Raw genomic sequence first — 15,409 nt, 5'->3', positions numbered from 1 at the left:
TGTGTTCAAAATGAACCATTCAAAGCAGAGACTGATTTTGAATGGTGCATATTCAACACACAAAAAGTCTGTAAAGATCGCCAACCCAAACATAAAAAAAGAGCATAGATGCGCCTATAGAGAGAATTCAACCTAAATTCATAATAAATTTCTATGAATTTCAAAGAAACTTACTCTGAATTTAGGTCAAATTCCCTGTATAAGGGCATCTATTTTCACTTTGAGAGGAGCTCAACAAGGAAGAGAGGGACGGGCTTATAAACCGGTGTGAGCGCCCTTCAGTTGGTGAGGTGGGACTGAACTCTGACCGCAATGAGGACCAACCCTTTAGTCCCGGTTTGTGGCACAAACCGAGACTAATGGTCATGGGCCAGGGGCGAGGTGCATTGGTCTCGGTTCGTGCATGGAACCGGGACCAAAAGGACCAGACGAACCGGTACCAATGGCCCACGTGGCCTGGCCGGCTCCCTGGGCTCACGAACCGGGACAGTTGCCTCCCGAACCGGGACTAATGGTATTACGAGGGCCGAACCAATGCCCTGTTTTCTACTAGTGGAAGTAGAGCGTGCCCCCAACAAGCACACCAGGCCGATCACTATGGAGGTAGTATGGACAGTTTTCATCGTATGCTTCCTCGGGGATGAAATCGAGGTAGATGCCGTCTGGTCCTCTCCGCACGCCGGTATCCGACGAATAGACGCAAGCGTCCGCCTGCACCAAGTCTATGCACTCAACGCCCGCGGAGGCCATGAGGAACGGCCCGTCGCTGCAGGCGCTGTGGTCGCAGCCGGCGCCCGCGGCGCAGAGCACCGTGTGGTTCGTGCAGCGATGGGGCACGTCGTCGCGCATCCGGCGCTCGCGGCCAGTGATGGGATCCCATACGAAGAATTCTGAGGATCCGTAGTCGTAGAAGAGGGCGCAGCCATGGCGGCAGTCGAGCACGACGGTGGTGCTATGGTCGGTGGCGGCGGGCGGACGGAACGCCGTGGTGGGGACCAAGCGAGCGAGGCTGCGGTCGACCGGGTTGTGTAGGAAGCCGATCACGAGGGGCGCCGTCCCGTGCAAGTCACGGTAGCGGCGGAGGAAGGCCGGATTGGTGAGGGTGCCGAGCCAGGACTTGCAGACGGAGGAGGCACGGATGAAGCCCGCGGGGTCGTCCCGCGGAAGGCGGACGAGGACCTCGTCCACGATGTCGGGATTCAGCTCCGGCGGCGGCGCCATGGAGCCTCCTGGTAGGCGGATGCGAGGGTTTTGGAAGTCCATATTCTAAATCCTAAAAGCCCGGTCACAAGTTGACAATACCCCGGCGAGGGTTTGACCTATTTCACTCTGGATTAATGTCCTAGTTAGCATTGCCATGTCACACTTTCCTCTCCTCTCTTGTGTCATCATTTTTGGCCTTTGCTTCTTTTTTTAAAAAATGAAAAACAAGCTTTTTTTTGTGAGATCAATAGTAGTTTATTCTATAATGTAAGAATCACAATACAGAGGCAAGGGTTCCTCAATACATGGGTTCCTCTGTCAAGCCACAAATTTATGGCTCTTTTGGAGCGACTATACCTTGTGAGGCAATCCACGACCCTATTCTGAGACCCATGTAATTCTGTGGAATAAACTCTCTATCGTCCATACGAGACTTAATCTTAGCTACTAAATGACCGTACACCGAACGATCCAACCCTGATCACGTGAGGCATGAAAGCAAAAGAAGAGTCAGACTGTACCACACAGGATGCTCGGTATGCTGGCGAGCTAGAGCCATACCAATCATTAACGCACGTATCTCCACTTCAAAAGCCTAATTGCAGTTAAGGACAACTCTAATCGATCCCTAATAACCGGTTAGAGGAGTACAAACCCGCTAACCGGCACCTAGCCGATCTCCAATCGGCGTTAGAGGAGTAAATATTATCCTGAACCGCCTCTGATTCTTCTACTTTTACTCCACCGCTCCGCGGCCGAGTAAAAAACGTGCCTCTCCTCCTCTTCCTCTCTGCCTCCTCTGCCTCTCCTCCTCCCCTATCACAGCCACCGGCGCCACCCCCCCTCCACCCGTTCCCCGACCGCCCCCTCCTCCCCATGGCCGGACCTCATGGCCGGCACTCCCCGTCGCCGATCCGTACCTCGCCGCCACGCCCCCAGCCCACATCTCCGACTTCCCGGACCTCCCTCCGCCGTGGGAGCCGTAGAGAAAATACCTCGGCGCCTGCCGGCGCGCGTGGGGGACTTGGGTTGCGGAGATCACTGACCGGGAGACCCACATTTAGAAGTGGATCCGGTCCTTCCACACGGCGGAGCTCGCCGCCCTCACTAGTGTAGAACCGGGCTTTAGCGCCGGTTCGTAAGGGCCTTTAGTGCCGGTTCTGCAACCGGCACTAAAGAGTGGAGACTAAAGGCCCCCCCTTTACTACCGGCTCGGCACGAACCGGCGCTAAAGTGCCACCACGTGGCACGAGCCAGGCCCGGGTGCTGGTAGACCATTAGTACCGGTTGGTAGCACCAACCGGTACTAAATGTTGGGGGGGGGGTTGGTTTTTATTTTTATTTTTCCATTAATTTTGTGTTTTCCATTTAATTCTTTTTTGTTTGCTGGTATTTTACGATACTACATATTGTACACGTTATGCATATATATAAATAGATTTTCTCGTAGAACCGATCATATATATATATATAATCGAATGTCTCACAACCATTATTAATTATTCACACATACACATGTATATATATACAATTTCTCCTACATGTTGCCTTGGTGCCTTCGGAGCACGATGACAAGTGGTTCATGGGCGCGGTAGCGGGTAATAGTATTCTCCTTTGGGATCTATGACGTGGTCGAGCAAAAATACCGCTATTTCCTCTTGAAGTGCTCGTATGCGCTCTGTTGATAGGAGCTGGCCCCGCACCTCTTTGAACTGTTAAGAAGGAGATCAATATGCATGTGTATTAGTTGTGTGACTAGATATCGACAATCATGTAAGATTTGTGAATAGTGTTCTGGCAAACATACCCAGTCCTGTCTATCAGATCTGCTCCTTTCGGACGCCATCATGCGAATGTTCCCGCAAACGTAGTATGCACACACTTCAGTCCCCGACGCCTGCTTCAGGGCCTTTACGAGAATAGAATTTAATCACATAATTATTAATCAAGCATGTTAATTAATTAGTGGTATTGAATCAAGAATTAAAGAGATGGTAGCTAGCTAGCTAGTACTACTTAATTACTTACCTTGGGTCGATACCAACATAGCTTTTGTCGCCATTTTCCTGGAGTCACCTTGATGTACTTTGCCCAAGCCCTGCCCGCCGGCAAAGAAAATTAATAAAGGGGTTATTAAAAATAGTTCATATCAGAAAATGACGAACTAAATAGGCCGAGATATAGTTAATAATGATTGAAATAACCTGTCGACTATCCCCTTCACGATGCTGTAGTCACTATCTTTTTTAAGTAGTGAGTCCAGTACTTCAACTTTTCCTTCGTCAACTTTAATGTCTAACAAGATCCAGTGAAAGCTGCATGCGCATACGTTTGCATGTATAAATTAAGCGGGCATGTGCATAACACCAATCAACTATAACCCTAAACCCTATACACTTATTAACATCTAGCTAGTAAGCAAAAACAGAATTTGTAGTACAAGACAGTGTGACTCACTCGAAGTTGTAAGGAAGTAGTATATCTTCATTGCTATTGAGGCGCTTCAAGAACTCTAGCATGCATTTCTCTACATCTTGTCTACACCATTCCAATTTCCATGTGTATTCATTAACGGTATTTGGGTCAATGAACCCAATGCCATAGCGTCCAGCTTTTTTCATTTCATACATCTTCATCCTGCATAATACCACAGAAAAGAATATATAGTGAGGATATATAATTACAGGTAATTAATGATCAATCAATGAGCACTAGAGCTAGCTTGAGACTTAAATTACAGAAAGAAATCACTTACAGACAATAGCAACTGACGATAGATTTGTCGAGTGCATCTTGATTGAATAACTGAAATAGTTCTGAATACTCAACGGACACAGCTTTCTCATGGAAGTAATGCTCCTCCTTGACATTCACCATGAGGGACGCTCGATTGGAAATCTTGGTAATGTTCATGTACCACTGATGCAATTCATACATTCTCGTTGGGAGGTTCTTGACCTCGTCTGGCTCGACCAAAGGTTGGCCCGGACATATTTCCGTTTTATTTCCTCCTCTCTAAGCGGAGACATGGGCTCGATCTCGAGGAGTTGTCCAACAGTGATCTTGAGCATTTCAGCCTGCATTATATGCTCCTCGGTTATTGCCACATCGCCCAGCTCGGGAACGTAAACGGTTTGCCCATAATAATATTGGGCGCGCGTACTCTCATGTGTTGTTGGCACAATAAGCGGGGGGGGGGGGGGGGGGGTCGATTGCGCCGCCTGTTCTCCCAGCTGGGGAACGGTTTTCCCGCATTTTTTGACAGCTGCTTGTTGGCTCAAGCTCGAGCTCGCTTCTTTCTGTAGTCGTGCTCGATGTGCCTTCCTGATTTGGCGCTCATAGTCTGAGTCAACATGCTTGGGAGCTGGTGGTCTAGCCATACGAATGAAGTGGTCAATCTTTTCCTCAGGCACTTTCTCCCTCGGCGGCGTTGCCGGTTTCGGTCGAAAATGAGCGTCCACTTCGGCCCGCACTATTGCATCGTTTTGCTCCTCGGTCATGTCGTAAGGCCTCTGAGGAAGAGGAGCGAGGCTGCTTGGACCATATTTATATCGCTTGTCTCCGCCTGTACTTTCTGTACTACCTCGACTCGTACCGCTACGCACCATAGCTGTGGCGTGTCTCTTCTGCGATTGCTTAGGCGGCGGAGACGGCTGACGTGGCTTAGTTGGAGCAGGAGGAGTGGCCTGACGCTGTGTTGGACTTGAAGCAGGAGGTGTGGCCTGACACAGTGTCGGACTTGAAGCAGGAGGTGTGGCCTGACGCTGTGCCGGACTTGAAGCAGGAGGTGTGGCCTGACACGGTGTCAGACTTGAAACAGGAGGAGTGGCCTGACGCTGTGCCGGACTTGAAGCAGGAGTCTGCTCACGCGTTCGTGGACTTGGAGGAGCGGGAGTCTGCTGACCGGTGGCGGACTTCGAGGAGGAGTCGGCAGACGCGGTGTCGGTGGACTTCGAAAGATGATGCAATCCTTTCTCCATAGGATGATACGATGTATGGCCTCTCCCAGTGTGTGCTCGTCGTCACCTCCAGGAATGTCAAGATCTAGCCCCGAATATGGTCCACCACCTCATCAACCAAGACACGAGCATAGCCCTCTGGAATCGGGGCGCAGTGGAAGGTTGCTTTAGGGGTAATTGTAAAAGCAACGGCGCCCGCCACCTTCATGGATATGTTCTTCATTTTGAAGTGTAGCTCACAGTTAGTGTTCTCTATGATGTCATCCACAGGGTATGTATCCAGCAGTGCGTCGCCCGAGGTGGAACCAACGCTGCTTCTCGGCATGGATGGGACGGTGCTATCCAATGCTGGATGATCATCCGCTTGCTGCTGCCGCTGCTGAGACCCCCTTTCCTGGCTAAGTGAGTCGATCCGCTGCTGCTGCTGCTGGAATTTGAGTGCCAAGTCCGCATGCCTTGCTTCTAGGCCTTGAAGGCGTTCCGCGTCCTGCTTCCTCTGCTCCTCCTCCAGCTTCCTCTTCTTCTCCTCCTCCATCTTCTTTCTTGCACGGGTCCTGTAGTTGTCGTTCCATTCCAAAAAGCCCTCATACCAGGGAATAACGCCCTTGCCTCGTGTTCTTCCCGGGTGTTCAGGATTTCCCAGGGCGCGCGTAAGCTCGTCGTTCTCTCTGTTGGGCGTGAACACCCCCTTTCGAGCATCTTCTATTGCGTCAAGTAACTTTTGTTCTGCTCCTTTTAGACTTGCCTTCTTCGAAACCAGGCCTGTCTTCGGGTCCAACGCCCCCCCATGCGCATAGAACCAAGTTCTGCACCTGGGGGGCCAGCTCCTAGTAACCGGAGTGACCCCTGCATCCTCCATCTCTTGCTCAGACTTATCCCACTTAGGCATTGCCACCGCGTAGCCACCTGGACCCAGCCTATGGAACTGCGTCTTTTTTGCGGCATTGGCCTTGTTTTTCTCGACCGTTCCTTAGATAATTCTGATTCCTTGAATTTCACGAAAGCGGGCCAGTGTTCTCTTTGCTTCTCCAGTGTTCCCTTGAATTCTGGAGTCTTCCTTTCTGCAGTGAGGTAGTTGGCCCATGCAGTTTTCTTGTGGGTGTTGAATGCAATTGCCATCTTCTTAAGAGCAGCGTCCTTGACTTTCTGCACATCTGCATCAGTGAAATAATCTGCTAGGGTGAAATGTTCCATCAGAGATTCCCAAAGCTTTTGTTTTGCTCTGTCGTCGACCCAAGTAACATTTGGGCGTTTAGTTTTTGGCTCTTTCCATTCTTGAATGGAGATCGGGAGTTGGTCCTTCACAAGAACTCCGCACTGACGAACGAACTTGTTCGCAATGTTCTTAGGCGTGAGGGGTTCGCCACTAGCTTTGATGGAATCGATGTTGTACTTTACACCCTCCTTCAACTTTTTTCCCGGACCGCGCTTTGTCCTGCTGTCTGTAGAAGCAGATTTGCTCGATCCGGAGGGCTGAAAGAAGAAAGATCGATTCGTTAATATATCTTCAAATAAAAAAACATGTGATGATCACTAGATGCCTGCTTATATAAATATACCTCGCCGGTGGTCTTTGTTATTTGAAGATCAACATTGTATTCGTCATCATAATCATTGTCTGCGTCATCATAATCATAATCATAGTCCTTGACTTCATCAGCTCGGTCGTCGAGATCGAATATCTTATCATCACCCTCCCCGGTATTGTTCAGATATTGGGAGCCGTCATTTGCTTCATTCAGATCATCTGGCCTGCTAGGGATGCGTATGATCTCGAACAGGGCCTCTTCTCCCTCTCTGCCGGTATTGTCCGCCATAGCTTTTATTTAACTAATACCGAGGAAATATAAAACAATTTAGTATTCAAATTACAATGCATGGATGCAATCAATAAGGAAAAACTGAATCATATAGTACATAATATGCATCGTCTCAAATAATATATAATCTCGAATACATCGTCTCGAATAATATATAATCTCGAATACATCGTCTCGAATAATATATAATCTCGAATACATCACTGGCTAGGTAGCTAATAAAGATCGAATACTATAGAAGAATCTAGGCCACTCGCGGTTCCTGGGGCGCGGGCGGTGGACACCCAAAGACAAGGAACCATCACAAGATCATATCTCCGGTCATCTGCCCAAAGAACCTGCCAGGTATTGGAGAACCTGACGTCCATAGCAGCCATGTAGCGACGGACGTGCTCGTCCTCCTCCCTGACAGGACGACGCACCACCTCCGGCGGGGCCGGCTCCCTCTGCACCGAATGTGGCCCACGCGAACGCCACCAAAGGAGATCAGGGTCGACGACGGGACCCGAGGCCGGGTTCCTCACCAAGCGTCGCGCCCCTCCAGGTAGCACCTCCCAGTGCCAGCCCGGCGGAGCCCAATCCCGGACATGGGTCCTCTGAAGCAGGACGTCGTCGCGAACGGGTCGACGGCGAGGATGCGGGTCGGGCATCGTCGACAACAAATACTATATGCCGCAAAAGTAAAGTAACATTTTTTAAATGATTGGATTGTGATTTCTTATATGCAAATTCTAAATTTTATAACTAAAAATATAATAAACTAAAAAAACATCGACCATATCTAAAACTAACATTTCTAACATTTCTATAACTAAAATTGTATAACTAATTTTTCTTTAACATTTCTATATAACAAACATTTCTATAACATTAATACAGAAAAAACTAACATTTCTATATATAACTAACATTTCTATATAACTAACATGTCTATAACATTAATACAGAAAAAACTGAAAAAACTAAAAACTAATAACTAATAACAGAAACACTAAAAACTAAAAACAGAAAAACTAAAAACTAAAAACAGAACAAAAATTGTGTATGTGTGTGTGTATGGTGTGTGTGTGTGTATGTGTGTGTATGTGTTGTGTGTGCAGGCGACGGCGACGGCGCGCGCGGCGGCTTCGATTGGAGGGAGATGAGAGGGGGGACAGAGGCTCACAGCGCGGGCGAGGTACAGGCGACGGCGACGCGGGCCGGTGCGGGGACGGGGACGCGGGCCGGTGCGGGGATGGGGACGGGCCGGCGATGTGGACGGCGCGACGAGGACGGGGGCGGCGCGGAGTCGACGGGGACGGTGCGACGGCGGCGGCGACGGCGCGGGATGGGGCGGCGGCGATGAAGCTGAGAGAAGTGAGAGGAAACTGACGAAATTTTCGTAAGTGTTGTTTATATAGGAGGGGCCTTTAGTACCGGTTGGAGCCACCAACCGGTACTAAAGGTCGATTTTGGCCAGGCCAAGCGGCGGGAAGCGCACCCCTTTAGTACCGGGTGGTGGCTGCAACCGGTACTAAAGGCCCCCCAAAGCAGGCCTACTGGGCCTAAATGTTCTATGCTGCCCTGTGGGCCTACTGGGCCTTTGCGGGCCTGCATCCTGGCCCAACAACAGGTTGGGTTTCTAGTCGTATGCAGGCCGCTGTGGCGTAGTAGGCGGGCTTTTTTATTTTCTTATTTTTTTTGCTTTATTTATTTTTGTTTTACTTATTTTTGAGTTGTTTTTTTTGCTGTATTTACAATTTCTTTGTGAATATTTTTGCTTTAGGTACAAAAAAGTACAAACTTTCTATTAGTGCCGGTAGTTTATAAATTTGAATAGTTTACATTTTGAATTATTTGATATTTGTGTGAATCACTAGTTTGTGAATAACTTAACTTTGAAAATAGATTTTTCAGTGATTCTTTTATCTTATGTTTAATATTAGTGTGTTTTATCATTATATTCAATTTGATAATGCTTAGGTTATTTAAAAAATGAAATGCCTTTGTAACGGATGAGTTTTCGTCCGAAATCCTGATACTTCGAAAGAGATTGTCCATTTTGTACACGAAGTGCATCCAGTTTTTGCGGTAACCCTCTCTACTTTTTTGCACATGCTATGTGGGTGAAATTATGATACCATGCCAACTTTCAACCTTTTCTGAGTTCATTTGAAATGCTTTTCAATTTCAGGATCATTTAGCTGAAAAAATCAGTAAATGCATGAAAGAATTTGTTTGCACATAAAATTTCTTCGCGTTTCAAATGCCAAAACACATAACTACCCTAACTATTACAGAGATTCCCTCCTAGGTGTGAAACACAGAAGAAAGTGATGATAGTGAAGCCGATCACTTCCCAGATCTTTGGGAGTGAAAGTTTTTCTTCGCGTGTGTCCCTTTGCGCCGTAGCCATGGAAAATCTTCATCATTTAACTGGATGCTCGGGTCAATATTCACTGTGAATGGAGCAATTTCATCAAACTTTTCATAATCTTCTGACATGTCTGTCTTGTCATCCACTCCCACGATGTTTCTCTTCCCAGAAAGAACTATGTGGCGCTTTGGCTCATCGTATGATGCATTCGCTTCCTTATCTTTTTTTTTCTCGGCTTAGTAGACATATCCTTCACATAGAAAACCTGTGCCACATCATTAGCTAGGACGAATGGTTCGTCTGCATACGCAAGATTGTTGAGATCCACTGTTGTCATTCCATACTGCGGGTCTTCCGTTACCCCATATCGTGTCATATTGACCCATTTGCACCGAAACAAAGGGACCTTCAAACCACGTCCATAGTCAAGTTCCCATATCTCCTCCATGTAACCATAATATGTTTCCTTTCCCGTCTTGGTTGTTGCATCAAAGCGGACACCACTGTTTTGGTTGGTGCTCTACTTATCTTGGGCGATCGTGTAAAATGTATTACCATTTATCTCATACCCTTTGAAAGTCATTATATTCGAAGATGGTAACTGGGACAACGAGTATAGGTCATCTTCAATAGAGGCGTCATGCATGGTACGTGTCTGCAACCAGCCGGCGAAACTCCTGATTTGTTCACGTGTAATCCAATCATCAGACCGCTCCGGGTGTTTGGAGCGTAGAAAATTCTTGTGTCCGTCCATATACGGAGCCACCAAGGCGGAATTCTGTATAACTGTGTAGTGTGCTTCAGTGAGAGAATGTCCGTCCATACATATTTTTTGATTCCCTCCTAGCGTGCCTTTTCCATCCAGTCTGCCCTTATGCCGCGATTCAGGAACACCAATCGGCTTAAGGTCAGGAATAAAGTCAATACAAAACTCAATGACCTCCTCATTTTCATGGCCCTTGGAGATGCTTCCTTCTGGCCTAGCACTGTTATGAACATATTTCTTTAAGACTCCCATGAACCTCTCAAAGGGGAACATATTGTGTAGAAATACAGGACCCAAACCGTTAATCTCTTCGCATAGGTGAACTAGGACGTGCGTCATGATGTTGAAGAAGGATGGTGGGAACACCAACTCGAAACTGACAAGACATTGCACCAAATCATTCTCTAACCTTGGTATGATTTCTGGATCGATTACCTTCTGAGAGATTGCGTTGAGGAATGCACACAGCTTCACAATGGCTAATCGAACGTTATCCGGTAGAAGCCCCCTCAATGCAACTGGAAGCAGCTGCGTCATAATCACGTGGCAGTCATGAGACTTTAGGTTTTGGAACTTTTTCTCTGCCATGTTTATTATTCCCTTTATATTCGACGAGAAGCCAGACGGTACCTCAATACTGAGCAGGCATTCAAAGAAGATTTCCTTCTCTTCTTTGGTAAGAGCGTAGCTGGCATGACCCTGATGTATGCCGTCTTTTCCATGCATACGTTGCTGGTCCTCTCGTGCCTCAGGTGTATCTTTTGTCTTCCCATACACGCCCAAGAAGCCAAGCAGGGTCACGCAAAGATTCTTCGTCACGTGCATCACGTCGATTGCAGAGCGGACCTCTAGATCTTTCCAATAGGGCAGGTCCCAAAATATAGATTTCTTCTTCCACATGGGTGCGCGTCCGTCAGCGTCATTCGGAACAGGTTGTCCGCCAGGACCCTTTCCAAAGACTACCTTCAGATCCTTGACCATATCATGTACATCAGCACCAGTACGGTGGCGAGGCTTCGTCCGGTGATCCGCCTCACCTTTGAAATGCTTGCCTTTCTTTCTTACGGGATGCCTGCTCGAAAGAAATCGACGATGTCCCAGGTACACATTCTTCCTACAATTGTCCAAATATATACTGTCGGTATCATCCAAACAGTGCGTGCATGCGCGGTATCCCTTGTTTGTCTGTCCTGAAAGGTTACTGAGAGCAGGCCAATCATTGATGGTCACGAACAGCAAGGCCTTTAGGTCAAATTCTTCCCCCATGTGCTCATCCCACGCACGTACACCTGTTCCATTCCACAGCTGTAAGAGTTCTTCAACTAATGGCCTTAGGTACACATCAATGTCGTTGCCGGGTTGCTTAGGGCCTTGGATGAGCACTGGCATCATAATGAACTTCCGCTTCATGCACAACCAAGGAGGAAGGTTATACAAACATAGAGTCACAGGCCAGGTGCTATGGTTGCTGCTCTGCTCCCCAAAAGGATTAATGCCATCTGCGCTTAGACCAAACCATACGTTCCTTGCGTCATCTGCAAACTCCTTCCCGTACTTTCTCTCAATTTTTCTCCACTGCCGTCAGCGGGTACTCTCAACTTTCCGTCTTTCTTACGGTATTCTCTGTGCCATCGCATCGCCTTGGCATGCTCTTTGTTTTGGAACAAACGTTTCAACCGTGGTATTATAGGAGCATACCACATCACCTTGGCAGGAATCTTCTTCCTGGGGCGCTCGCCCTCGACATCACCAGGGTCATCGCGCCTGATCTTATAGCGCAATGCACCGCATACCAGGCAAGCGTTCAAATCCTCGTACTCACCGCGGTAGAGGATGCCGTCATTAGGGCATGCATGTATCTTCTTCACCTCTAACCCTAGAGGGCAGACATCCTTCTTTGCTTCGTACGTACTCTCGGGCAATTCGTTGTCCTTTGGAAGCATATTATTTATCATTACCAGCAACTTTCCAAATCCCTTGTCAGATACACCATTCTCTGCCTTCCATTGCAGCAATTCCAATGTGGTGCCCAACTTTTTCTTGTCAGCTTCGCAATTCGGGTACAACAATTTCTTGTGATCCTCTAACATGCGCTGCAACTTCTTCTTCTCCAAATCACTTGCGCAGTTTCTCTTTGCATCGGCAATGGCCCGACCTAGATCATCAGCGGGCTCATCTGATGCCTCTTCTTCAGCTTCTTCCCGCATTGCCGGCTCAGCTTCTTCCCCCATTGTTGTATCATCGTATTCAGGGAACCCATGGCCAGGATAGCTGTCGTCGTCCTCTTCTTCTTCATTGTCTTCCATCATAACCCCTCTTTCCCCGTGCTTGGTCCAAACATTATAGTGGGGCATGAAACCGGACTTAAACAGGTGGACGTGAATGGTTCTTGACGTAGAGTAATTGTGATCATTCTTACTGACTAAACATGGACAAGGCATAAAACCATCCGCCCGCTTGTTTGCCTCAGCCGCAAGCAGAAAAGTTTGCACGCCATTAATGAACTCGGGAGAGCATCGGTCATCGTACATCCATTGTCGGCTCATCTTCATTACACAACACCGAATAGACCAAATTAATACAAGTTCATACATAAAGTTCATACAAGACTTAAATGCAACAAACAAATAACTCTCTAACTAAAGAATTTAAATGCAACAACAAATGCGATCAAGATCGCAACTAAGGTAACAATTGATCCAACAGCATAATGATACCAAGCCTCACTATCAATGACATATTTTCTAATCTTTCTAATCTTCAAGCGCATTTTCTCCATCTTGATCTTGTGATCATCGACGACATCGGCAACATGCAACTCCAATTCCATCTTCTCCCCCTCAATTCTTTTCAATTTTTCTTTCAAATACTCGTTTTCTCTTTCAACTAAATTTAACCTCTCGACAATAGGGTTGGTTGGAATTTCCGGTTCACAAACCTCCTAGACAAAAATATCTATGTCAACTTGATGGGCATAATTTGTCATAAACACGAAATGCAATAACTAGTTTTAAAAGAGAATATACCACATCCGAATCATAACAAGGACGAGGGCCGACGGGGACGGATATCAAAACCATGGCACTATGTACAACAAACAACGTACGGGTAAGATAATTATACGAGTAACTATATATATCCAAATCACACAAACATCAATTTGGTAATGTAAAACATTCATGAAAAAGAGGCTCACCACAAGGTGGTGCCGGCGACGGAACGGTGCGGGCGATCGACTGTGGTTACGACGGAGATTTAGAAGGCACTAAGTAAACCACACCTACATATGCAAACTAAGTGTTAGTTTTGACCACAAATTGCATATAAATCAAATACTAGCACATATATTTTCTACCAAATTACTAAACTCATAAATTAATCACTATACAAAGCATTGCAAGAGCTAATCTAGCAATGAGAGATGAAAGGACAAAGTTGCTAACCTTTGTGATCATTTGAATGGATGGGGGCCTTCAAATCTTGACAAATTTTGGGCAAAATGTGTGATGAGCTCGAGAGGAAGAGGGGAAGAACAGAGAGGAGAGGGGAAAGGGGAAGAACAGAGCGAGCTCGGGTGGACGAAGGGCTTATGTAGGACGACCTTTAGCACCGGTTCGTGCCATGAACCGGTACTAAAGGTGCTGGAGGGGCCCCGGACTGACAACATCCTGCCACCACTCACTTTAGTACCGCTCCGTGGCACGAACCGGTGCTGAAGGTCGGCCACGAACCGGTACTAATGAAAGCGGCTGGCTAGCCGTTGGAACTGGCACTAATGCACACATTAGTGCCGGCTCAAAAGCAAACCGGCACTAATGTGCTTGACATTTGACCCTTTTTCTACTAGTGCCTGCAATATGACTTGTGGCAGGTGTGGTTCCATGGCGCAGCCGCGAGGCTCAACTTTCCATTTGGGACGACGCCGGTCCACCTCGTCCCGGTGGCGGCGGGTGTTGTGGATGCGGTGACGGCTCGGGAGGACCGGGAACCGAGGGAGGGCCTCGCGGCGGAGGCCGGCAACACCCCAAGCTCATGGAAGCGGAGCAGGCCATCTTCGCGGAGCGGGCAGTCAATGGCGAGGCCATCGTCATCTCCGAGGAAGAGGAGCAAGGCAGCGGTGGCGACGGCAGTGCCGGAGGAGGAGTTCGACACCGAGGAGTGGCGGCGCATCTTCCCCGACTCTAGCGATGACGGCACAGGCCCGGACCCAATGGGCGGTGGCATGTCGAGGCAAGCTCGACCTCGGATGAAGATTAGTTTAATTTAGGTTTAAGTTTAAACTTATGTTTAAATTTCGATTGTCAAGACTAGGTTGGAGCTATGTTGAAACTAACTTATGTTTAAATTTATGCAAATTTCGGTTGAAGCTATGTTGAAACTATGTTGAAACTATGTTGAATTTATGCAAATTTATTTTTACTCCGTTATATATAAGGGATCGGTTAGGTCTGGCCAAATCTTAGTGGAGTGAAAATATTCCACTAGGGGTTTACTTCGCCGGGTACTCCGCTATTTTTAGGAGATCGGTTAGAGTTGTCCAAAACAAGAAACAATAGGCAGCGAAGATAACTGATCCATCATGTCTCCATAAAATCATTCTCACTGCCGTTCTGTCTACCTTCATGAAAGAACCATCCACCGATAACAAGCCTTCTGATTGTATGTTTAAAGTGCTTGCATTTTTACAGTGGTTGAAGCCTCTTGTCAAATCCAGAGACGCCGGCGCGACCTAATGTTGGCCGTCTGGTCCTACTCCGGCGTCGCCCAAGCAGTAACCTAGTTATCTTGGTCCTTCATCCCATGAGTTTATTATGTCTTTGTGACTAGGGTGTCTGACTATGTGGTTAGTTGTGTTTGTGCTTTGGCTTTGCATGGCAGCTGTATGCATGGTTTCAAAAATAAGACTGGACCAGCGGTCGGACTAAAAAAAATCAGAACCGGCACCTTGCCCCATTTTTTAAGGTGCATTACTCTTTTTAGTAAAAAAATAACCAGAGAAATATTCAAAACTAATTCGTAAAGTAGGTATTGAACACCTAACTTTGTGATTTCTTGATGGTTTGCATCCAATATTCTGTGTATTCGTTTGATCTGAGGATTTAAAAAAAAACACACCTTAACTTAAATATTCTAGTTAGTTTTTTGTCGCAAATGAACCAATGAAGTGGCGGTCTGACCAATAAAAAGTTAAAAACCTAATCTATGGATGTATGTGAATCTTTCAGTGCTTGGCTGTGTACATTGTCGTATGACTTTACCTATAAATTGAGGCTCGTGCCTTTTATTCAAAATGAAAACTACTGCA

At 47.1% G+C, this 15,409-nt stretch overlaps 1 protein-coding gene across 1 annotated transcript; it reads right to left on the bottom strand.

Annotated features, from left to right (window-relative positions):
- Nucleotides 1-549: 549 nt before the first annotated feature.
- LOC109781637 (uncharacterized) lies at nucleotides 550-1,221 on the bottom strand. The gene has a single exon (XM_020340223.1). It carries the CDS (start codon nucleotides 1,219-1,221, stop codon nucleotides 550-552), a length of 672 nt encoding a protein of 223 aa, XP_020195812.1.
- Nucleotides 1,222-15,409: the final 14,188 nt, after the last annotated feature.

This window comes from Aegilops tauschii, chromosome 6 (assembly GCF_002575655.3).
Source record: "Aegilops tauschii subsp. strangulata cultivar AL8/78 chromosome 6, Aet v6.0, whole genome shotgun sequence".
Lineage (NCBI taxonomy): Eukaryota > Viridiplantae > Streptophyta > Magnoliopsida > Poales > Poaceae > Aegilops > Aegilops tauschii.
The sequence above is the reverse complement of the archived record's forward strand: the minus strand, read 5'-3'. Positions and strand labels throughout refer to the sequence as shown.

Excerpts from the sequence above, each read along its gene's own strand:
- LOC109781637 (XM_020340223.1), bottom strand. The coding sequence starts at position 1,221 with ATGGCGCCGCCGCCGGAGCTGAATCCCGACATCGTGGACGAGGTCCTC.